This window comes from Epinephelus lanceolatus, chromosome 16 (assembly GCF_041903045.1).
Source record: "Epinephelus lanceolatus isolate andai-2023 chromosome 16, ASM4190304v1, whole genome shotgun sequence".
In the NCBI taxonomy this organism is placed as follows: Eukaryota; Metazoa; Chordata; class Actinopteri; order Perciformes; family Serranidae; genus Epinephelus; species Epinephelus lanceolatus.
Window position 1 is genome coordinate 13,347,894 of NC_135749.1, and position 26,227 is coordinate 13,374,120.

At 41.4% G+C, this 26,227-nt stretch overlaps 1 protein-coding gene across 2 annotated transcripts in view; it reads right to left on the reverse strand.

Annotated features, from left to right (window-relative positions):
- Positions 1-3,186: 3,186 nt before the first annotated feature.
- The window catches only part of col8a2 (collagen, type VIII, alpha 2), a 67,449-nt gene continuing 44,408 nt past the window's right edge, over positions 3,187-26,227 (reverse strand). For both annotated transcript variants that reach the window (XM_033637862.2, XM_033637864.2), the window contains exons 2-3: positions 15,203-15,394; positions 3,187-8,360 (exon numbers count right to left, since the gene is read on the reverse strand). In XM_033637862.2, coding sequence (XP_033493753.1) covers positions 6,457-8,360; positions 15,203-15,365 — 2,067 coding nt within the window. In that variant the 5' untranslated portion in view covers positions 15,366-15,394 and the 3' untranslated portion in view covers positions 3,187-6,456. The remainder of the gene's footprint in view (positions 8,361-15,202; positions 15,395-26,227) is intronic.

The window sequence follows — 26,227 nt, forward strand, 5'->3', positions numbered from 1 at the left end:
GTGGTCAATAACCAAATGAGTATAATATGATGCGTATATCTCTGGCACTGTAATATGTAAATGCAATTTATTTATTTTTATTTTTTGTAAGCTTTTGTCTGCTTATTTTGTGTTTTATTTTCTATTATCTATGCATTTGTATTTCTGCAAATTAATTTCTGCACAATGTGTGCATATCAAAATTGCCGGAATAAAATAAAAATAAAAATAAAAGATATACATCTCTTTAGTATTTTTTGGAAATGTCCACACCCATAATAACAAGTGGTCAAAACCAAACCGATTTTCCTGCATTTAATCAATGACTTTCAACAGTATAGCACCATGTTATTTAATGTTAAGAACGATATAGCCAGTAAGACATTTAAGTTATTAAATTAGTATGATATGATGCATATCCCTGGCACTGTAAAATGTAAATGCAATTATTATTATTATTTTTTTTTTTGTTAGCTTTTGTCTTCTTATTTTGTGTTTTATTTTCTGTTATCAATGCATTTGTATGTCTGTAAATTATTTTGTGCACAATAATAAGATAATAATAGAACTTGTGTGATCTTTCATTCGTCTGAACTGGAATCATTTTAAGTGACACACCCGGAAACATTTGCACCAAATTTGTTTTTGTGATTGTCCATTGCTTCCCTGCTGCATCATGTGCCACTTCATATATTCACCAAAACATCCATTAAATCAAACCAGCGGCTTTCACTTATATCTACAGCAGCACGTGTGTAGGTCGACTCATAGTGCGAAGTACTCCGGCTGGATGTACGCGTTTACCGGTATCACATGAATGCAGCATGGCGGTCTGGCGTCAGTGCTACGTAAGAAGAATCCGGGTGCACGATGACAGCTCACCATGGTGACGACAGTTCCAGAAAATAACCGCACAATATGATATGCCAGGGCTCACGAGTTGTTTAGTAACATACATTTTATTTAATGCCTTTAACCAATCACATCTTGAGTGACTGTAACGGCCACTTGAGTCATGCTGTGGTTTATAGAGCCCACAGCAGGGTGGGTCCACCGTGGGCTACTTGTATTGATTATATTTGTATATATATTTACAGAAATATATGTGTTTAGATCATATTTCAGATGGATATCATAGCACAATATTGATTTGCCACTTCAAGTGTCTCTCAGGCATCTAAACACAAGGCAAACTAAAGCAAAGATTGATATTCATATATTTTCATTTTATTCAGACTTTCTTGTGTGTTATCTGCAGTAAATGGGCATTTCTAGGTACTGACCAGCATGCACTTGTTATCTAAGTGATCCTAACTGACAAGCAAAAGCCAATCGATGCAGCTCTGAGCTTACTGGCAGCTCAGACAAGGATCTTTCACATGTGGAGGCCTGGAATGCTGCTTTTAGTATAATTTTATATCTCCCTCTAGTGTTCATTCCTTTGCCTTCAGCTGATTCCTATATACACCAAATGAGCCACAATGAAAATAACTTCTGTTACCTTCAGATAAGCGACTGTGTTTGGAAGTTCATACCATCTTATGAGACTATAACTGAGTCCACACTTTGATCCAGTGTCAAGCTCCTACCGTATACTCCCCACTTAATGTCTGTCCTTTATGCAGCCCTGCAGGAGGAAAAGGTGGACACTTCTCATATAAGAGAGAATAAGTATCCATTGCAGAGGAACAATGGAAACATAGCTTAAAACAGATTAATGAATGTTCTATTAATGTCAGACATTGTCTTGTGCAATCTAAAACAGCACACAGGTTGCATATTTCTAAGATAAATAAAAGGTTCCCCTCTGTTTCTTCTCTGTCTATCTAACAAAGCCACTCCAATACACTATTATATAATGTGTCATAAGATTCAGAAGTCCTGGTGCAACATTTTCCGTACTATTTCAGATTGATTCAAGAATTGAGCCTGAACCACAAACTATCTACTAACTATCCCTGATGTGAACATGTGGCTTGATGATGTTGTCAGTGCTCTTGAGTTGGAGCGGATCAACTATGTAAGAAATGAGCAGGTGTATATATCAGAATGTTTTCACTTCATTGTCTTGTACAACTGAACAGAATTATAAATGTATGGATATGACGATATATCCTAACTCGTCCTCTAAATGTCACAGATGTACAACACGTACAGGATCAGTCATTCATGTTTTCTAGCAGCGCAAAAAACTAGAACATCTTTGGAAAGAGGTTTTCACGATCTGACTCTGAAGGTCTCGAGGATTCCATCTGATGTTTTGCCAGTATGGTACCTTTTTGGTTTGGAACTGAACAGAACGCTCAACCCCATGTCTGCAAAGAGGATCGGAATTATATCATATATAGCAAAGAAGTTGCTCAAGTGGAACCAGGAAAGCCTCCCAACATTTAACTCGTTCAAACAGGTATTGAACGATACACTACAACTGGAACAACGCACTTACATATTTAAAAGTAAGGGGGAAGTCTTCCTGAGAACATGGGAAACTCTTATGGATCTCTGACCATCGACCTAGCTAGGAATGAACCATTTCCTCTTACCGTTATCCTTTATATTTCTTGATATTATTATTTTTTTCTTAAATCTAACGTACGATCCTTCGACTTTGTTTTGGGTGTCTAGGTTTGGTGCTTTATCTTTTTCTTTTTTACCATTTTTTCTATTGTTTTTTCCTTATTTTTACATATTCTAAAAGAGGGCGAATCAGTTTTGTAAATGCACTAATCATCTTTATACTGCATGTGTATATTTACCACTAATTTCTTTATTTGTATATATTTATTTATGATCGTTGCAAACTGACACCACTCTTACTAAACTGCTTTAACTAAAGAAAATAACTCTGCAAATTCCACACAGAGTAGTGCGGAGCTTGCATGTTCTCCCTAAGTCAGCGTTGGTTTACTCCGGTTACTCCGGTTTCCTCCCACAGTCCAAAGACATGCAGGTTAACTGTTGACTCTAAATTGTCCGTAGGTGTGAACCCCACCTCTTGCCTTATGTCAGCTGGCATAGGTGACCCCTAACAGGATAAGCAGTTACGGAAAATGAATGAATGAATGAATAAAGAAAAAAACGTACTACACCCAGTCCAGGGCTGCTAATACTACAATTAATGATCCTGCGTGTTGCTGTGACTTAACATCTTCTCCATAACGTCCACATACAGACACAGAACACAGAAGAAAGGACCTGACACCGATATACAAGAAGGTTTTTATTGATGTGGTATCAATACAATCAAGTACTGTAGATTTTGTATAAGCAGACAAACATTTTCAATCAAAAAGAGTGCATTTTATACCCAAATTCTATTGCATAGAGTGCACGCAATAGCCTTGTATGACAAAAATCCTATAGGTTGATACATTGTACATTACGCAAATAGAAAATAAAAGTCCACAAATAATCCTTCACAAACAACTCTAGAATGCTAACTACATGTTGTAAATGCTCTTAACTCATCAATGCTGTTAAATACCATTTATACGTTCTAGGCTTCGGTGGTCGGTTTTGGCATCCCTATTAAATTATCATAAATGTATAAATACATCTTCATTAATTCCATGTGCAAATGGGAATGGCCGTTTGTATTTATTGAAACTAAAACAAACAAATATCCCTTAAGAACCGAAGCGAGGCTTTTTTAAAAACAAAAAAATCTTTTTGTTATTTTTTTTTTCTCCTTTAAAAGAAAACAGTTGAAAGCGATTTGTGATCGAGGCGGTACATGGATCTTACTTGTTAAATGATTTGCACGCAGGGCAAACATAACAACATAAGGACAGAGAGTCATAGCCACGTGTAACTCTCACATCACCATTTCATATGTCCAAAAATAGAAGGCGACAAATCAAAAAAAAAAAAGGCAACATACAGTACATAACGAGCCTCGGACTGCCTTGTAGACTCACATCACAATAATGATACGTAGCAGTTGTAGTTGTGTTCGTGTTATGAGGCGGCGAGGGCAGGAGCAAGTGCATTGTTTGCATTACATAGACGTAAAATACTGATTAGGCACTGCTTTTCCAGAAGAGTTACTGTTGATGCATGGTAGGTTATATATAGAAACTAGTGAAAATCAGTCAGACGGTTTACATTCATTCTGATTGCAAAGCTCAATATTTGGCACAATCTTCCTGTACATTGACAGTCCTATATCACGGTGTAAGGTAGTCCTCAATTCAGTGTAATGAAAGCATTTTGGCAGCATATTTTGGATCCTGTCTGAGCTGACTGAGGCGTGTAGAGGCACAGCGTTGGTAAGATAAGATTGCCCAAACCTCTGCAACCACTGATAAAGGATCTTCACCAGAATGTCTTCTGTTCATGACTTCTCAAAGGTTATTGCACACCATTATGCCACTTGTTGGACCAATATGCAACATATCAAAAGTTTTCAGTGTTAACCAGTAATTTATGTTTACTAAATGTTGTCCTCTTATCTCGTTATTCAATTTCTCTGTTTCCCATCTGTCCATCACAATCACCTATTCATAACTCATTCCCTTACTTTGCAAAGGCACTATCACGACGTGGTCTTTAAAACCCCAAAGCAGGCCAAAGCCAAACTTTCGTGGAACATTAACAGGACTGTAAGCCATTCCTAAAGTTTTGTAACTTCGTTCAAGTTTGTTATTATCCTCGCTGAAGTGTTCACGACCTGAACGCCAGGGGAACAATGTGACACAACCGCACGCACACATACACACACATACACTCACACACATGTTGACACAGTGACAGACAGAAGGGTACGCCTACCAGAGCACACGAGCGCATGCATACACACGCGGCATGTATCTTTAATGCCTCATCCAACAGAAATGAGTAAATACACCCCTCTCACCTCTGGCCCACCACCTCTCCCAGAAATCTGGCAAGGGTTTGTTAAATGTTACACAACCTGTATTTCATAACCGGTGGGTCTCAGTCAGTCCCTTTACTTATTCATGGAGTAAATGCAGATTGATTCTCATTTCCGGCTTTGACATCCTTTGCTTTTGAAATGTCTCGGATGTTTCATTAAGTTAAACAATAAATCAGTTGTTTTAGACACATTGGCTCGGGGATTAATAGAAACTATTTTCACTCACAAATGACTCAGAATTGCTCTCATTTGCCCGGCAACAAGTCACACACAAAATGGCACTAAAGGCAGAAATGGATGTACTATCCCTATTTTCCTTAACAGCCACAGCACCTTCACAGATGTTGCAATATGTGGTACGTATGAGGCTTTCACTTGGAATATTGATGTGATACTGATTTATTAATAGGTAGTACACCATTAGAAAGCAGTGATGTCATGGTCAGAGCGTCTGAAGAGGATTCCTGTGACACAGCGATGGGATTTGCAGTGCAAATGGGGGAAAAGAAAATCAGATCGATACAAGGAAACGGGCCATTGATCCAGCTGGAGTTGTGTCCTTACTGTCCATAGTAGCTCTCAGTATCTATTCTATGACATGTAAACATTGACTGTATGCATACATAATGTCCTTGTTAATATTGTCCTGAAAATTAAAAGAAAAGAAGGCATTGTCCTTGCATTAGCCTCTTTAAAAGGGCAGTTAAACTTTACAATTCTAATACTGTGAGGTCGTATTTACTATTGGATTGCATTTCTGGACAGTTCAATAAATTATAAGAAAGATAAAGATCATTTTTAAATGGTCGCCTACTAAATTCAGAAAGAAGCAGAGAAATAAGCACCCTACAGATGCCGACTAATTGTCAAAATATATATCTCACTCTAAAAACAAAGATTTAATCCCATTAATAATTTTAACATAGCGACTGTTTAGAGTACCAAAATGGTCGGACAGAAGAGACTTGAAAGGTAATGGTACTACAACACCAAATGCCTTGTTTTGCTGTTGTTTGTCTATATTTTCTATGTTGTGTTGTTGCTCTTTAGGTCAGTATTGCCATTCACTGTTTAAATAAGAACACAAGGGGGACATGACTGCAGCCGGAGGAGCCGATCACCCCCCAGGGTCTGGTGAAGTCAGAGCATGTGGGCAGGATGTGCAGTCACACGGGAAGGTCTGTTACTAGCACATTACAAAGTAAGGCACTTAATAGTCTGAATCCGATAAACAACAACAACAATGATGACAAGGACCAAATAATAACAATAAAATTATGACAATATAATAATTAAAATAATATAAGCTAAAAAAAAAAAAAAACACCAACATAAAATACAACCCAAAACACACATTTGAAGGACATCGAAACAAAGAACACAGTATGAAATTCCTTCCCCTGTCTTTTAAAACTTTCCATATTTCATTCACAAAGTTTTTTTTCTTTCGGCGACGTTGCTGAGGGTGAGACGGATAAAGGTGATGGCAATAATATGGAGGATCCTATGGGTTTTGTGTTTCTGTTGTGGCTGCAGGTATTTTGGGTTTAGGGCTGCTCTGAGGTGCCAATACAGGAACATGTTTGAGTGAGGGGACAGGGTTATGTGGGACAGAGCAGGAATCCTGAGAAGGAGGAGTGGATGTACTCGGTAGAATAGAGGCCATTTGCTTGATCCGAGGGCATCTGGACCCAGACCTGGTCACCCTCCTTCAGCTCTAGGACAGCACTACCAGACGCCTGGTCCATGTAGCCTTTCTTGTATTCATCATAGGTGTAAGTGGCTGGTACATTGTTCTTGTACAGCGCCACCCACAGGCTAGTTCCCTTTACATGCATGTGGTACGCAAAGTAGTAGACACCAGATAAAGGAGCAGTGAATATGCCGGTAGCAGAGCTGTAGGCATTTTGCCCGTTGTACAGGGTCCTGTCAAATTTGATTGGCATGGCAGAGGGAGGGAAAGGTGTGGTGAGGATGGCTGTGAAGGCTGGGGCCACAGAGGCAGAGAGTGGGACTTGACTGTATGCAGGCCCCTTCCTGTCCCCTGGTACTTCATCCCCTTCCAACTCTGAATCTGTCGGCCCTGCAACAACTGTTTGGCCATTTCCTGGAGGACCGGGAGGCCCTGGAGGGCCAGGAGGGCCAGTGTTACCATTAAGCCCAGAGGGGCCTGGTTTCCCTGGAGGACCCTGGGGGCCAATAGCTCCCTTCTCTCCAAACTTACCCAGTCCTGGAGGCCCTGGAAGTCCAATATCACCCTTTGGGCCAGGAACACCCTGTGGCCCCATGGGACCCATGGGCCCCTGTAGACCAGGAATTCCTGACTGACCCCTGGGGCCTGGAGTCCCTATAAACCCTGATTCACCTTTAGGCCCTGGAACACCTGTCAGTCCTGGATTGCCAGGCAGACCAATATGCCCAGCCTCACCTTTGGGTCCAGGTTTTCCAATAGGACCACTGGGCCCAGGGATGCCTTTCTCCCCAGGGATGCCAGGTTTTCCAGATGGTCCATTGGGGCCTTGGTCACCTCTGAGGCCAGGCAGTCCTGGAGGGCCCTGGGGCCCCCCCTCTCCCTTTTGTCCCGGCATTCCATGTTTTCCAGGAAGTCCCATTGGGCCTTGAAGTCCTGGTGGTCCTGATTGTCCATCAAGGCCTGGTTCACCAATTGGGCCCACCATTCCTTGCTCTCCTTTGTCCCCTGGGAGACCAGGCAACCCAGCATGGCCCTTATCTCCTTTTGGCCCACTCAGACCAGGTTTTCCATAGCCAGGAGTCCCAGGAAATCCAGGAGAACCCCTAGGCCCTGGCTCACCTTTCGCACCCAATGGACCTGGTCCTCCGGGCAGTCCATCTAGCCCAGGCTTCCCCACCCCAACTGGCCCTGGCAGACCTTGCAGACCTGGAGCCCCAGGCTCTCCTGGTTCTCCTCGATCCCCTGTCAGTCCTTGGTCACCTTTAAGACCAGGCAGTCCAGGCAAACCTTTTAAACCTGGTTTGCCGATGCCTGGAAGACCAGGTGGTCCTGGACTGCCTTTCAGGCCAGGAGGACCCCTTATACCTGTAGGCCCTGGCTTCCCATTTCCATTCTCGCCCTTAAGTCCACGTTCACCTGGTGGGCCAGAAAGACCCTTTAATCCTGGTTCACCCCGAGCCCCAGGGGGGCCTCTGATGCCTGGAAGTCCTGGTTTCCCATTCAGAGACAGGCCAGCTGGACCAGGGAGGCCGGGCTGTCCTGGAGCGCCTCTGGGGCCAGGTTCACCACGTGGGCCAACCTCGCCATTTAGCCCTGGCATCCCCTTTGGCCCAAGCTTTCCTGGGAGACCTGGAAGTCCAGGTTTACCAATTCCTGGAAAACCAGAAGGCCCCTGGGGGCCTGGCTGGCCATTGAGACCTGGCTTGCCCAGTCCAGGTTTTCCTGGAAGTCCTGGTGGCCCAGGGGGGCCTCTTGGTCCAGGTTTCCCTTGGGGGCCTGGTTCCCCCTTCACTTCCATCATGGGTGGCATATCTAGAAAAAAGAGAGGATCATGTTGTTAATATTATATTGTATTTAAAAAAAGAAACCAAATCAACAAATTATAACATATAAATGTGTTTGTGTGTCGTGTACTGAAAACATTTTGAGCAAAACCAAAACAAATCAACTTCCTCTGGGTCAAAGAGATTTAAAAAAAACTGGAGGATGTCGTTCTTATACACTGCAGCCAACTGCACCCCACAGCTGCTGCACCAATAGAGGTATAGTCCTGTAACCATCTGTTATTCAGAAGGCAGCACTGCTTCTTGATTTCATCATCATGTAAGAATTAAAGAGGGTTGGAACACTGGACTTAACACATTACTGCCACCTAGTGGTGAGGATGTCAATCTGCACTAAATAAAGCTATAATGATCCATACTGTAAAAAATAATCTGTCTTGGTCAAGCAGTGATGGATGGACTGAAAGATTAGATACTGAATATTACATTTTTAGTGTCATTTTTGATGAGCCACAGAAGTTTTGAAATGTCATTGTCAATATAAAGACAGCAAATGTATCAGGCACTAAGGCACTAAAGAGAGAAGATACAAAAATACACCAGGGGGGATTCTGAGTACATGTCCGCTGTAAAGGAAAACAACAATGCAGCACAGAAGAAATTAAGGATGAATTAAGTATTTACACAGAAGAATCATCTAACGTTACAACATCGATACCTGGGAAATGAAAATTAAAACTTGTTGGAGAGGGTCTTCTGAATTCACTTATAATTTTTTTGCGATCTAATGAACTTTTCCATCCACCTAAGGCACAGTAATTGTTCTGACTACTCTGGTTATTAATCAGTTCTTTTTGTAAAGTTACTTGTTCAGTGTTAAGAAGGTCTAAAGCCAATCCAAACTCAGACTGAGCAGAAGCCAGGGAACATCCTGGACAGGTCTCTAATCCACAGGCTCCTGAATTGTTACGTAATAGCACGCTCGGACAGGAATTCACTTTTATGTCTTCCAGCTGACTGACTTAAGGGTTTAATTGGGTTTGAGAGTGTCTGTAAAATGCTAATTTTTTGATTGTGTAACAAAGAGGAAACTAGACTAAAAAAGTGTGCCACATGTCATAAACTGTCTCGTTATTCTTTCCCAGCAGAGTAAAGCAGAACACAGCCAGGACACGAGGAGCAGAAACACAAGCTCGGTCTACAGAACACAATTACCCTTAGCCAATTTTAGCTGGTTTGCTGCCTCATTTCAGCAGCCCCTTGCCTGTGTGTTACTCGTCTTGGTAGGTCAGGCGGCCAGAGGGCAGTTCACCTGTGCTGTTTTTATAATAAAGCCTAAAAAGCATATTTTTAAATGCATAGCGTCTGTCTAGATCCTGCAGTGTCTCAAGGAAACAACATGTGCTTCAGCCAGTGTTCCCTCCTGAAAGTTAAGATTCAGTTGTAAAGATAATCCAAGCCAGTTTATTTCTTAAGCTGTATGAATAATTTCTCCTCATTTATGAAGAAAGCCTTATGTGATGCATGGCCTTCCAATCCTGGGATCTGTCAGTACACCTGCAGCTAAACAGCAATGAATGAGGTGCGTAAAAATCATTCATTTGTTCATTTTCTGACACATAGAGACCGACGACCATCCACACTCACATTCACACCTACGGACAATTAAAGTCACCAATTAACCTGCATGTCTTTGGACTGTGGGAGGAAGCTGGAGTACCTGGAGAAAACCCACGCTCACATGGGGAGAACATGCAAACGTCACACAAAGGGGCTCCCCCACCCTGAGTTCAAACCAGGAACTCTTTCCAAATTCTTGTAACAAGCACGCAAGTAAATTTAAGTTGGAATGGACCCCCAACAGAGGTCTAGGTTAATCCCTGAACGTCCCCTAATCCTAGAAACGCCCCTGTGTACACCTGACCTGTGTGGGACTGCTGCAAGTGGCTGTGCAGGGCTGCTGTGACTAGATCTGCCTCTTAGCAAATGTGAGAGAGGAAAGCAAATGTTGAAAGCAGGTAATTAATTTATTATATTGATAAATATTATTTTTAGTATTAAAACTACTGGTGAGAGCGCTTTCTGTTTTTATGACTTATCTTTTTAATCTAGCTTTTAATGTAGACATTACAGTCTTGATTTTTAAGTTTGAACCATTGGTTTTTACATTTTTTAAAAAAAAAAAACATCTCTCCTGATCAATTGTATTCTATTTTATTTATTTATTTACTCTCTTTTTAGTCTATTGAGTTTTAATTATCTTTTTGTTAGTTTGTTCTGTTTAGGTTGGTTTGCTTTTTTAATATTTTATTGTTTTGTGTCTGTCTAATTTTGCCACGTGAAGAACTTTGGGCTGCATGTTTGTATGAAAGGTGCTATATAAATAAAGTTGAGTTGAGTTAATGTTTGTCATTTATTAACTGGCCCATGGCCTCCTGTCAATTTGCCCATAGGCAAAACAAGTCGAGTAGCTCTGCCTTAATGTAACTACAGACCACTACCTCCCCCTGCTGGTAGTAAGTGAGAATGCAGCCATGTGAACCTCTGGATTTAAAAATCAAACACAGCGATGAAGGCTCAGTTATGCAGGTTACAGTAATGATGATCCCAGTTATGTGTGTATAATAACAGTCAGGTATGTGGTGGATGTGTCTATGTGCAGCATAAATGCAACAGGCCTGCATCATGTTGTTTAAAGCATGAAAAATAGCACTAAAGTTCAAGAAGACAGACACATTTTATATGAGGTGATCCATGGCCCCCAAAATCATTACATCTGCAGTGGTTTAAATATTAATACATTTAGGACCATTACATTTAGACTGAGGAAGAAATGGCTGCAAAACTGCAATCAATATAAAGCAAAATGCCAGTTTTAACAATGAAGGTGTTTTTTGTGTGGCTGTGGCCATTTTATCCTGCTGTTTCTGCTGACATTGAAATTTTAAAAGGTAGTTAACAATGACTTTTAATGAGTGTTACAATTTCTAAAAAATAACACCCAGTCTGTGCATTGTAAATGTGATGAGTTTGGCTGCTTCCAGGTTTAACTTTGACCTACTTACCACACTGTGCAGGTTTTGTACATCAGTGAGATTTTGGCTGTGCTCACTTCAGGTTTCACCCCCGAATAAAATGTCTAGCTAATAAATCTCGACTGGAGGTTTGTCAGTATCAGTGAGGGTGCCACGCAGAACATTGTGCTCAGGTGTGTAATGAGCATTACAGCCTCAGCTTTGTTTGTTCAGCTCAGACGTAGACCGCCTTAATACATCACCCAGAGAGAGGAAATAAGGTGCGTCACACTTCAGAGGATATAATGGCTTCTTCATTACTCGTCGCAAAGCTCTCCAGGAGTCAAAGACTTAAATTGTGCTTTCGAATACATTTGAACTGACAGAGTCAAGAGATTTATTGAACTCTGCTCTTGTAAGAGAAAAACTTACAAGAGTACCCAAGCGAGCTCGAGGGCAGCGCTGACTCCTGTCCAGCTGAGATTGATACATCACCCACGGCTCATGAAGGCAACAGAAAATCTAGATACACAACAGACAGCCTTTCTGCATATAAATGTCTTGCACTGAAATATTTTAGAAGTTTGTTAATTATATAGTCATTAACCTTTGTTTTTAACTGAACATCTAATCAAATGACCACAGAAAGGAGGTGCCCTGGGTGAATAGGGTACAAATGTTAATATATAGATATCACTATTAAACTTCCCCAGTTGATTACTTACATTTTGCATCACGAGTTTTCTTAAATCTTATGTGTAAATATGCAAATGAGGTATTATCTGATTAAATATCTGCTGTTTTACACACATTTCCAGAACAGAAATCTGAACACTGGATAAAGCCAGGTTCAAAATTCTTGTTTCATTTTGTTGACACATTAGAGTCAAAGGTTTTTACAGAGGGAATCTTGGACATGTATATTCATTTTATTTTATCTTTGATTTTATTTTATTTTTTTAATTTCTATTTTTATTTTATTATCATTTTTTTTAAAATTTACTCAGTAAATCAGAAAATAATGGCAACAGCATAAAAATATATTACTGCCATGTTTTTAGGAATAAAATGTGGCATTGATCAGGTTATATGAACAAACCCCTCTGTAAAAACCTTCAGAATATAGTTAGGAAGAAAACTGGAAATTTTAGTGTATGTGAGTGCTACTGGAGCAGATTTTCTTTTTTGCTCAGTGTATGAGAAAGCACTCTTTAAGAAAAGGGCCTCTAAAGATACATATTGTAAAATGCCATACATATTCAGACAAAAAATAAGGCAATACAGGTGCATGGGGTAGACTAATAGATCACCATGAAACTTTCCCAGTTGCTTACTTTAATTATTTTTTAATTTTATTTTTTGTATTGCAAGTTTTCTGAAATGATTTCTGAAAATTCCAGAACAGAAATCTGAACTAAAATTAACCTAAATGTGTAATTTGGATGTTTTTATTTCCACTAGTCTGAAAGGAGACGTGTTATGGAAGCAAAACAGGCCAAAATCTCAAAATTGACTGGTGCATGAAAAGTTGCTCAGTTGTAAGATTTTGTAGCCATGGTCTGTTTGTTTGGCATGCTTTACACCTTTGTGTAACAGCATGGAAATTATTCTCTACAGTTGTTGGAAGTTGGCTGTAATTGCAAATTCTAACACGACAAATGTTGCAGTAGATCTAATGATGATTACAATACATGGTTAATTAGGAATAGCTAGAATGTTCAGGTGGTGATGCAATGTGGAGACACGGCCACTAAGTGGCAGTAGAGGCATTGCACTCACGCCAGCCACAGGGCGCATTAGTCTCACTGCTCCAAAATCTAAATCTTGTTTCTACCACATTTTGAAATCCCATTTATAGAAAGAATAACTTCTTTGAGCAAATCTTTGATGTTACTGTGAAGGATTTAAACGCAACATTTCAACACTTAATGTTCCCTGAATGCAGCTTCTGGACTCTGTCTTTGTCGAACATCACATTATGGCACTGAAATGAAAATGTGCCCCTCGTTTGCTTTGAAATTTGCTTTGAAGAAGGGGCCTCTGTGAACGCCAGGCACGTCTCACATGATCCAGAACGTGTATTGGTAGTTTGAGTCAAATTTGATAATGAAAGCAATGACAGCATGCGCATTTTTTCAGGATGATCATCACCCCCCTCCCTTTCCCAGTTCCCCTTGCCTGAGCCTTTTATATAATCTATTTTTATTTCCTTCACACTCTCTCCTCATCCCACAGCTGAGGAATATGTGATAAACACTGGGGTAACAGCATCCAGATGGCAGGAGAAACAACTGGCCCACTGGAGCTCAGCAAACAGTGGGCAATCAGGCCTCCATTAGGCCCTAACTGAGGACCTGCCAAATGCTGCAGGACCCACTGGGCAACGACACACACAGTTCAGTGAGCCCTTTAACCGCCTGAAGACAGACACTAAACCAGTGGCTTTGGTGTACAAGCCTGTTCTGAGAGGGGTGGCACCTTACGTCCTGCTTCACACACAGTTTTCAGTGCCTGATGTGCAGTCTCATCAGCTTGTGTTGGGTCATCTTGTCACTTTTTTATCAACTTAATCTTTGCATATAATGTGTGCAGTAATTATGGTTACACCTTCATACTTGACATGCATCAAACAAACTTAGCTAATGTTGTATGTGTATTATTCAGTCTAGTTTGCAGAATTTTCCAAGTTTTAGACATTAGACAAGCCCATACTTTGCCTCTCAGTCCAACTTTTCATTTTCATCGAATCAAGATAATTTAGGATTTTTGCTCTGCATTCTTACAAAGGTGCATGCAGGTTATCATATTAATGAACATGCCCTGAGGGGCTGAGACGGTCACGTAGCTTGCTGAAGCCCATACTCCTGTCCATCCAGGTAAATTACCAACCGGGGCAATACATTCTCGTGTTCAATATGTTCTGTCATGGACCTTCCACATCCAGATACAACGTGAAAGTACCCTGGGTGCGTTGGTTGTTGACGTTCTGGGACGCTGTGTCAAGTTCTGCCTGTTACATGCATTGTCTTCTTTCAAAATACTCTTCTGTTTTCACAGGAAATTTACTGTTTACATACAGTCTCTTTCAAAATAAAAGCACTACATCAGCACAACAATGCAAATTGACGTTTTTTTCCTCTCTAACAACCAATGTTTGTGGCTGGGTTTAGGCAACAAAAGCATGTAGTTAGGTTTAGGAAAAATTAAATAAAGTTTGGCTTTATGATCTTACGGGACGCAAGCACTGATCTCCCAGGGGGAAGGTTGGTGTTTGTCGGACCTATCTGCCTTACACGGACTTCTGCCACCGAAACTTGTGTTCTTGTCCCGCTGTGTTTCCGCCTGACCAACTGGCCGCAAATCATGCCGACGTTAATGGCCGTTTTTTTCGTCAGTAGGTGACGCTGCAAGTCACTGCCCAAGCACCATATTTCAATGAGTGAGACCTGATTGACCTGGGAGGATCTCCATATCAATCATAACTTTAAATGTGATTTTGGAGACTTCTTTCTTTTGTTCATAGAAAGCTCTGATTTTGGACATTTGCATATGATCCCCATCAAGCTTACTTTGGTTTAGATAGGTGGAAAAAGTCCTCATTATGAAGCTTCTGCCAAGAAGACTGACTTCTGTTGCTACTTTGCAGTTTCTTGTATTTTAAATGGACTGACTGAGGAGTGTATCTCTGTAACATGAGGTTGAATCATATTGAATCAGCTCACATTGACCCAGTGGACTGTAAAGTGTGAGTGGACCTGAGGGCTGCAGAGTTGGTAACATTTTATGCAGGGCAGAGTGAGACATAAAAGTAAAGGAGACACACAGAGTATGTACTTCACCTATGGGTATTACTCACCAACATAATGTCCCTTGCCCTCTCTGAATGGGGGTCCAATAGGCCCTTTCATCATGGGCTGCATGTACTTCATGTGGGGCATGGGGGGATAGCCTCCAGCGAGAGCACGCGCCCCCAGCGTCAGTAGCACACAGACAGGAGCCAACAGCATGGTCACCAGCATCCCCGGCTTCAGATGTCACACACAAAGAACTGGAAACAGAAGAAGAGAGAGAACAGAGTTCACAAATATTCCAGGAGAAACAGCAGAGTAATCATTTTTAAAGTCAACGACAAGCATCATCACAACAGTGTGATGGAATACAGCAAGTCGCAGGGTGATAATGAGTTAAGGAACCATACTGGTGTAAGTTTCCATTGTGCTTTCGTGCATCTCTGCCTGATTTGCACAACACCACACATCTGTGGAAAAACACCTCATTTAAAATGCTGGAAAGTTGCAATGCACGCGGTCATTTACCCGTGTGAAACATGCATTTACTGTTAATTGGCTGGAATCTGTGAGTTCATCTACTACGAGCAATTTGAAGTAATGCACCAACATTAAATCTTGTCTGCTGTGAGGATTAGTTTTAAGTTTTATTAGTTTGTCTGTCTACAAGCGTGGTGTGTCCTCGCCAAGCCAGCCACAGACATTCTGGCCCAAGGAAACCAAGGAAACATGTTTCTTGCTTAGAAGTAGGGAAAGCAGATGACATTAATGCCAAAATGCAATGGCTGACATCTACTAAAGCACACATTACTTTATATGCAGCTATATATTAAAGACAGGCACTAGCTCCAGCACTGGTAAAAGATTAGTTACACTGGTCCCAAACATGAGGCGTAAACACGTACACATATAACCTGTGAGCATATCTCTGATGCACGCCCCTGCTCTCAGTTGCTACACTGTATGTGGTAAGTACTTGGCTGGGTTAATGTTTGGCCTCGATGGTCCTCAGAACCTGTGACAGACAGATCTGTTGACTTTAATTTACTTCAGGAAGAAATGACCACATCGCCCTCTGCCAAATATTTTCACAACCGTGGTCAGGTGCGAACAGGAAACCACCAGAGGATGGTTAGTGTGTTTGTGTATCGTAAGTGAGCGACCGGAGGCGTCCAGAACTGGATTTAACTGGTGAAACGATGTGTGAAAATGGCATGAATTTCCACTCCAGCTCTCCCCTGAGCTGTTTTCGTCGGCTGTCGGTGGACTGATGACTGTCAGGAGTCATTTTGTGATAATGTGGGATGCGAAATGTGATCTCAGGTTCAGCCTGCTCCTGTTTGGATGCCAAAAATGTCACGCTTAAATTAGGCATAGAAATTGTGAGAGGATGACAAATAATGTTGCATAGCTGTGAAGAACAACATACTGCAAGCTTCTCTCCATTAACTAAACCTTACGAATCAGCCTAACATGTCCTCAACCATCTCCTGAACAATGATTACAGACTGTTACCATCAAATCAGAGATCCCACCTTTTAATAAGGTCAGACTTAAGCACTTTTTTGTGCCAGTCAATCCTTAAATTAAATGTACATTGAAGAGTCTTGAATATATTATGTTCAGTTATTGTATATTCATTCATTCATTTTCTGTAACCGCTTATCCTGTTATAGGTCGTGGTCGGGCTGGAGCCTATCCCAGCTGACATTGGGCGAGAGGTGTGGTACACCCTGGACAGGTCGCCAGACTATCACAGGGCTGACACATAGAGATCCACACTCACATTCACACCTACAGACAATTTAGAGTCACCAATGCATGTCTTTGGACTGTGGGAGGAAGCTGGAGCACCTGGAAAAACCCACGCTGACACAGGGAGAACATGCAAACTCCATAATTTCAGAATTGATTTTAAGATTCTTTCAATACCCTTTAAACCTCAACATGGTTTAGCGCCGAGTTATATAGCTGAGTTTCTGACTACCTATGCTTCAAGTCGTGACTGAGATCCTCAAGCCCACCCTCACTAGTCGTCCCTAGATCAAGGCAGGTAGCTAAAGGTGACTGGGCTTTTGCCATCAAGGCCCTGAAGCTCTGGATTCTTTGTCTGAGGAGATTAGGCTTTAAATCATTGCTTGAAACATATTTTTATAGGAGATCTTAATGTTACTATCATTTATTATTATATTACATCGTCTTTGTTGATCTTGCAAATGGAGCTGCTATGATGCAAGAAAAAAAATCAGACTTGATCTGATATAAAAGCATCATCATCATCATCATCATCATCATCAACTGATATGTATTTCCTGATTTACTGACATACAGTTTAATACACTCACAGGACTGTCCAGCAAAGTCACACCATTAACAGTCAGAGGTGACATTTGGCAAACCAGACAAGGCACGAGAGAGGTACACTTCATCACTCTGGAAAATTCAATTTCAATTATCACCTTGGACTTATTTTAGGTCATAAATACAATGAAGTTAAAAGTGTCACTCTGCAGTGCCAAAGCAGCAGAGAAGGCTGCTGTAGTATAGTCACCAGTTCCTTATCCCTCTCCTACTTCATTTATATGCTCAGGGGTGCACAGTCAGGAGACAAACCAGGGCTGTATTCAGCAACAAATACAAAATGTAACAAATCTTTTATTTGAAGAGAAATGGTGGTGTGTTGAACAGCTTGCTGTGTTATGTGCACGTCCTTTTAAGATGGCTGGGTTTAATTCAGTTAAAAGGGGCTTTGTTGGGATGGGAAACATGCGTTTACACACTGCATCCATCCATCCATCCATCCATCCATCCATTTTTATCCGCTTATCCGGGGCCAGGCCGTGGGGGCAGCAGACCAAGCAAAGCACCCCAGACGTCCCTCTCCCCAGCCACGCTTTCCAGCTCCTAGTGGGGTGCCCCAAGGCGTTCCCAGGCCAGATGAGATATGTAATCCCTCCAGTGTGTTCTGGGTCTGCCCCAGGGCCTCCTTCCAGTGGGACATGCCAGAAACACCTCCAGAGGAGGCGCCCAGGAAGCATCCTGATCAGATGCCCGAACCACCTCAACTGACCCCTTTTGATGCGAAGGAGCAGCGGCTCTACTTCGAGCTCCTTACCCTATCTCTAAGGCTGAGCCCAGCCACCCCATGAAGGAAACTCATTTCGGCCACTTGTATCCATGATCTCATTCTTTCGGCCACTACCCAGAACTCATGACCATAGGTGAGGGTTGGGACGTAGACCAGTAAATCGAAAGCTTCGCCTTCCGACTCAGCTCCCTCTTCACCACGACGGTCCGGCGCAGCGCCAAAATCACCGCAGAAGCCGCACCAAACCGCAGATCCATCTCACACTTCATTCTACCCTCACTCGTGAACAAGACCCCGAGGTACTTGAACTCCCTCGCTTGAGGCAGTGACTCTCTCCCAACCCAGACATATAAAGCAAGTGTGAAGTAAAAACAAAATATGTATGTACAATAAGTAAAGATGTACCAGAATTTAATTTATATACATTGTGCTGCTGATTGGGTCACACCTCTGACACGCCAACCTGATGAGAGAAAATGTGCCTCTGAGCAGCTGAACATTGTTTCACACCAAGGAAACAAGTCATTCAACTTGGAAACTAACAAAATGGTGCATAAAATTTTCAGATTGAACATGCCAGAGGCCAATGTTCAAGGGAAAAGGGTCCCTGATGGCCATTCATATTGGCACATTTTGTAATGACAACTATAAACCCCCTTAAACCTCATATAAAGGCAGCATACAGCGAACATCCACTGCCCCTAAAAAACCTTCTGTCAGGCGCCTTCTAGCTACAGTATGACAGCTGGATACTGTTAGTGAGGACAATCAGCTGGCTACCTGTAACTGTCATACATACAGTGGTATGTATGACAGTTACAGGTAGCTATAGGGCCCCCAGGCTTCTTTGCTTGGACCCCCCAAGAGTCTCGGATCACCACTGCTCATGCTTCATATAATACGGCAGATATGGACTCAGTCAAATTGCGACAGCCAAGATGAAAGTTCACTCTCAAAGTTTACAATGAGGCACATCCGTTCCTGAAACATGAGTTGACATTTTCTAATTTGAAAATGATCTGACATTTTCTAATTTGAAAATTACATCAAATTATACACTGCAGTTAATTGGAAGCAGGGACTCGGGAGTAATCTGGGAGTTCACCGCAGACTTCAACTCACACGTACTTAGAAAAAGGTGTGTTCATTGCCACCATGTGTGTGCAGAGATGAGGTCTGTTTTACAGCTTTGCTTTCACCGGCGTCTGTGATTGTTTAGCAACCACATAGCTAGGTAGTCAAATTCCTGTTTTACAGTCATTTACCAAAGTGTTTCTTTGGGTTTTTGAGGGAGTTTTGTGTCATTAGTCACAAGTGTGTGCGAGTGTCTGTGGCATCTGTTTATGCTTGTTTATGTCTTTGCCGGGAAGAATCAAAGATCACCTCTGAAATGTTCACACCAAAGCTTAATCTATGAGAAATGAAGAAAGCAAAGATGTTAAAAGAAACAAACAGGAGGAAAGGAGAGCAGTATTGGTAAGGCAGTGTTTGGTCGTTGGCTGACTTGCTGGCTGGCTGGCAGGGAAGCGTGTCTGGTATGGGGGTCTGTGGTTTTGGTGCAGATGTAATTTAACAGGCGGCTCTGGATACCCACCATTCTGCAGGCGTCAAACTCTCTCAAGAACCGGAGGGACACACACTCAAACCCAGGAGCCGTGCATGAGCAGGGATCAGACGCAGACAGGCGGCTCGCAGACCTCCACAATCTGTTTATCAAATGTTTTTGTTCAAAAAGCTCTGCAGACGCTAAAAAATCTCACGCAATCCCTCCCTGGCTGGCCACCACCGAGCCACTGCTGGACCGAGACTCGTACATGCTTTCGCACACAAGAACACCCACGTAACAAAACACACACTCTCGGTATGCATGGGAACACAATATAGCTCTGGTGAGGTGGTTACGCGAGGTGTCTTGAAAATGCTCATACTCGTTAACTTTCCCCCATTTTCACGTAAAATCACTCCACACAAAACAAACCATAACAAAACCCTGGGACTGAGAGGAGAGGGGAGCTAATGGCGAATCAAAGCCTCCCTCAGTCATTAAACATGAGCAGTATCCAGAGTTACAGTGAAAAAAGCCTCGTCTGGCAGGCCGAGTGACACTTTATATAAAACAGATTTAGCTGAAAAGAGAAATTGCCACACACATTATGGTATCAGATCCAAAAATACACAAAGAGAGAAGGAAAGAGCAGAACAGAGAAGTAGCATTAACGAGGAAATAAGGGAGAGTCTCACCCTCGGGTGTAAAAGGGCACCGCCAACTCCATCATGACACAATAGTCATCACTCTGCTGTTCCCACGTCCAGACAGCTGTTAAATAACTGCTTTGTCTGACATTTACATCCATGCACAGATCATGAGGAAGTGGAGCCCTGGACAAAGACACGTGAAAGGCCCCATGAGACGGCCAGACTGAAAGAGAGGCTCTTTTTGGTTGTTTTGCATCTCTGTAGTTGTTTTGTAGCTCATCATAATCATTTTGCATCTCTATGTTGTAGTTTTGCGTCTCTCTGTGGTCATTCTGCATGTTGTTGGAGTTCTTTGCTTCTCTTTTTGATCGTTTTGTGCAACTTGTGGCCATTTGATGTCTCTTGTTTTGTGTCTTTTTCAGGCAATTTCGTCTTTTTGAAGTTGTTTTGCATCTTTTTCGATCATCTTCTGTCTCTTTGTAGTTGTTTTGTATTTCTTTTTGGTTGTTTTGCATCTCTTTTTGGTTGTTTTCTATCTCTTTCTAGTTGTTTTACGTACCCTTTTGGTTGTTTTGCATCTTTTTGTAGTTGTTTGCATCTCTGTAGTTGTTTTGTTTCTCACTGTAATCATTTTGCATCTCGATGTTGTAGTTTTGCGTCTCACTGTGGCCATTTTGCATGTCTTTGTAGCTTTTTGCTTCTCTTTTTGGTTGTTTTGTGCCACTTGTGGCCATTTGATGTCTCTTGTTTTGTGTCTTTTTTCTGCAATTCCATCTTTTTGAAGTTGTTTTGCATCTTTTGTTTTATCATTTTCTTTCTATTTGTAGTTGTTTTGTATTTGTTTGGATGTTTTCTGTCTCTTTGTAGTTGTTTTACATCTCTTTTTGGTTATTTTGTGTCTCTTTTTCATTGTTATCCATCTCTTTGTAATTGTTTTGTGTCATTTTTTGCTATTCTTTGTCGTTGTATTTGCTTTAAATCTCTTTGTGGTTGTTTTGTGTCTCTTTTTGGTTGCTTTGTTGTTTTTGCATCTCACTGTAATCATTTTGAATCTTTTAGTGGTCACTTTGTGTCTCACCGTGGTCATTTTTCTGTGTAGTTGTTTTGCATCTTTTTTGATCATTTTCTGTCTTTTTGTAGTTGTTTTGTATTTCTTTTTGGTTGTTTTCCATCTCTTTGTAGTTGTTCCACATCTCTGTATTCGTTTTGTATCTCAGTGTGATCATTTTGCATCTCTATGTTGTAGTTTTTTTGCTCGCTTTTTGGTTGTTTTGTGCCACTTGTAGCCATTTGATGTCTCTTTTTTGTGTCTATTTTAGGCAATTCATCTCTTTGGAGCTGTTTTGTTTTTCTTTTTGGTTGTTATTTGTCTCTTTGTAGTTGTTTTGTGTGCCTTTTTGAAAGTTTTCCATAATTTTGTAGTTTCTTTGCATCTCTTATTGGTTGTTGTGTCTCTTTTTGCTTGTTTTCTTTCTCTTCATAGTTGTCGTACGACTCTTTTTGGTCATTTGTGTCTCTTTGTAGTTGTTTTGTGTCGGTTTCTCTCTGTAGTTGCTTTCCATCTCTCTGGTTGTTTTGTGTCTCCTCTTGGTCATTTTCTGTCTCTTAGTAGTTGTTTTGCATCTCTATGCTCATTTTGCATGTCACTGTAATCATTTTGAATCTTTTTATAGTTACTTTGTGTCTTACTGCAGTCATTTTGCATTCTTTGTCTCTGTTGTTTTTGGTGTTTCCTTCCTGCAGGTGAACTATACTCTCATGAGCTGTTGGCTCAAAAACTGAACATGAACATCAGTATTTTAATTTTCACACAGACTTCTGTTCAAAGAGTCCTGCCACAGCAGATTCACAATGGCATTTCTCTACACAGATATGATACAAAACTCTCCAGCACTCTAAACAAAATATTATAGGAAACCTATAGAGCTTGAGATTCATTCATTCATTGCATTTTTTCAAGCAGAGCTGTTCATCTGTCAAACTGATTAAAATTACTTTACCAATGACACTGTATTTAGTGGAATGTTACTGTGGACTCATGAATGCTGTGCAGCTTTAATATAAAGGGGAAAAAAAAAATTTGGATTGTACATGGTTTGCAGATACTCTGACTATGATAAAGATCAGGAGCAAAAAGGCCTACTGGGTCTGTTCAGAACTCTGTCCATATCCACATCAAAAACAAAGACACATGTTGGCAAGTGCACATCATGAACATAGACAGACATCCCACATACAGTACACCTCACAGATCTGTCTCCAAACCACCTGGTAATCTGAGTCAGGGACACAAACCATACCCAAAGCTTGCTGTCTTTCTCGAACATGTGTTGGATGCCATTTCAACGGAGCCGAAATGCTAATCTGCAAAGGCTTCAGGGCGCCAAAGCAGACTCAACAGCCTCCAAACCCAAACTCAGCGGCATCTCAAGTGGCCCACTCAGACAGGCAGAAGAGACACAGACACCGCGGCTGAGTGCAAGCCAAGCACACACTTCCCTAACTGCTCCGTCTACCCGCTAATGAAATCAACAGCGCTGGGGAGGTGAGGTTGAAGGTGCTCTGCCTCCACTTCCCTTGAGCGGTACATGTGTGGACCCAGACTGCCAGGCATTTCCTAATCCACGTGCCACAGAGAGATTATAGGTATACCAAGTTTGAGGATTCAGTGTCATGGAGGGGAAGAGGAGGCGGTTGTTTTTGCGGTGAACATTTGAGCCGCTCCTTGAGTGGAGGAATCATCACCTGAACATCATGTACCAGCTTTTAAAAAAAACACCAAATGGTTCAACAATAAGGCTCATAGTTGTTAGATAGTTTGGTTACAACCACAGGTCTCGCAGAGAACTGCACTTAAAACCATGACCACACATTTTAGCTGATTCAGCCAATTCTGACAAACCTTGGCCACAACCATGACCATAACCATTCCTGATGGTTACCATGAACCCACATGGGTGGCCAGCTGCTATTAAACCACAGCCATCTTTCTTTACCAAACTCTCTTCTTGTAAATTCAGCAAGTAAATGTTGGAAACTTCCCTTTTACAGCAAGAATGGATTTCCAGAACTAGAGAGGGATACTAAAAATAAACTAAATTTATACATCTGTGGTTTATTATTCAATCTGTAGTCTAGACATTTGAGTATTAACGGATTTTACAGATCTGCAGTAAAAACACGTGCACCTGCAAACATTAGGCAAACTCTTAAAACATACACAAACAGGCCAAAACATTGCTAAGGTATCACTTCCAGACAACACAGAGCTCCATTGACCACTGACCAGTGTGAACGCCTTGTTCTAGACCTACGGAAGAGATGGCAGGAAAGACAGAGGAGGGACAGAGTGAGCACAGCAGTTATACTGAGGGTGTGTGTGTGTTTGTGTGTGAGGGGCAGAGGAAATTGAGCATGTGGGGTTTTATTTTGAGAATCACCTTCTTTTGAATGAGGTAATCCCCCCTTCAGCCTGAGTGGCACTTGGACCATTACGCCTTTCCGGTGTCAGCTCACTGTGTAATATTTGAGCCGTGGTCACGGTTTAAGGTGGCCTTGAACGCACCCTGTATGACTCAGCACCAGGGAAACAGTATGGCTGTTCATATGTGTGTGTAAAAAAAGTGGCCACAAACTAATGCATATATGATGAGATATTAACATCTGTTGCCACAAGCTGGAAAGTGTGAGGTGAAGGTTTTGTTTGGTTGCTTCTCAGGAAAATATTGCCACAATAAAAGCTCCTATGTTCCCTCAGTAGTGTTTACACTGAATCATTAGTCAATTACAGTCATTAGGAACGCTGTAAATTATTATGCCAAGTGCCGAGACATGATGCACACTGTTTACACTGCTACTGTGCCATGCTGATGCACACGTTTGTGAAATTCACTCACATACAAATACACTATAGAAGAGTATAATAACTCACTATGTTTCCATACTTTATTCAACTTCAAATGGGCTCTTACACATTACGGCCAAAAGTATGTGGACTCCTTTGGGAAATCCCAAGACTAGAGCTTGTGCTGCAACTCATTATTTTCATTATCCATTGTAAGACTTAATTGTTGGGTCTATGAAATGACAGAAAATAGTGACAGTGTGTCAGCAGCTTCTAAAGCCGAGGGTGACATGTTAAAAATAGAAAAGTGTCATTTGACTAACACACAAAAACCCAAAGATATTTTGTTTATTATTACATGAGATGAAAAAAAAGCAGCAAATTCTCACAATTCAGAAGCTGAATCTAAGAAATTAACTGCTTTTTTTTAGATTAATTACTTAAACAATTAATCAATTATCAGAATAATCGTGATGAATTTTCTGTTGATCAACTAACTGATCAATCATTTCAGCTCCAACTGCAGCGTAAAATGATATTTCACCCCGTTTGACTGTTACCACTCTACTACTAGGGGTTAGTAGTGGTTATCAGCATTACAGATGTAGGTTAGAAGACTCCTTCTACGCTGGGGTGTAGGGTTTCCATCCAAATGTAAATTTTGCAAATTTTGTGAAAATGCGCAAAAGAAAAAGCGAATTTATGCACATTTCCATTCATTATTGTTTTGCGAGTACTGGGAGTCAACAGGTCGAGCAGTAGGTGGCGCTTCTCGTGAAAAATAAAGATAACAATGCAAAAGAACACCCGTAGAAGAAGAGGGCGCCGTGAGATGACGTCATTGAGAGCGTCTCATGTCCACAACTGATGTAAACATCTACCGGCACATCCATGACTACGACGAGATGGACAGATTCCTTGGGAACTTCTTGGCTATTGCAAGAGCTCTCATCACACTCATATCAGCGTACGTAAGTGTCCTGAAAAAGAAACGAGAAAGACTACACTCACTGACCAGAGTACTACTGTTAGAAATTGGGAGAAGGGGACCACTGCGTCGTTGTCCATGTGTATGGGAACGTAGGCGCGTAAAGGACTAGGTAGGTAGCCTACGTCATCGTTTATTCACTAAATCTGTTTCCATTTTCCTAATATCGATACGCTGACATTTCCAACCCCTCCAAGCATAAAAACTTTATTTCGATAATTCAGCGTTTTTTCAAATTTCTGGCATTTGCATTCAAGTTTTTTTTCTGCAGTTGTTGAAAATGCAAATAAAAATAGGTGGATGGAAACCTAACTACTGACTAGTATGTTTAGGATGCTGTTATCAGCTATTAAATGGCTTTATCATTGGAAAGTGGAGGGAAAGGTGGATGTTGTGACATCTCGACAAGACAGCTGTCATTAGTGAGACATCAAGGTGTTTTACAGTGACACATTGCCACTTTTCTAGTCGTGTTTGAGCCATCAAATGTGGGTGTTTTTAGCTGCACTTCCAGTAGCTTTGATGCCCCCCAACATTGGGTGTTTTAAGCTAAAACATGATCTTTTCCCAACCAAAACTAAGTGTTTTTTGTGCCTAAACATAACAACTCATTAACCACAACATTGTTGAAACTAGTCACTATGGCAGGAGCCCTCAAACCTGTATCTATGATGCCGCTACAAACACCTATTAAATAGTGATAACATTTGAAATGGGTGGATATTTCAAACAACAGGAAGATCCATTGTCATCATGACGAAAGCCAGGTCAGTGTTTCAGAGTATGAAAGAACTTGGCTGGTCTTACACGGAGCCCTGACCTCAACTCCATCCACCACGTTTGGGATAAAACGAATCAGCAGACCTTATCACCTTGCATCAGTGCCTGACCTCACTAATGTTCTTGTGGCTTTAGAGGTCATTTTAGCAGCGTATGTGACATGTTCATCAATTATAAATTTGTGCAGTGTGTCCACA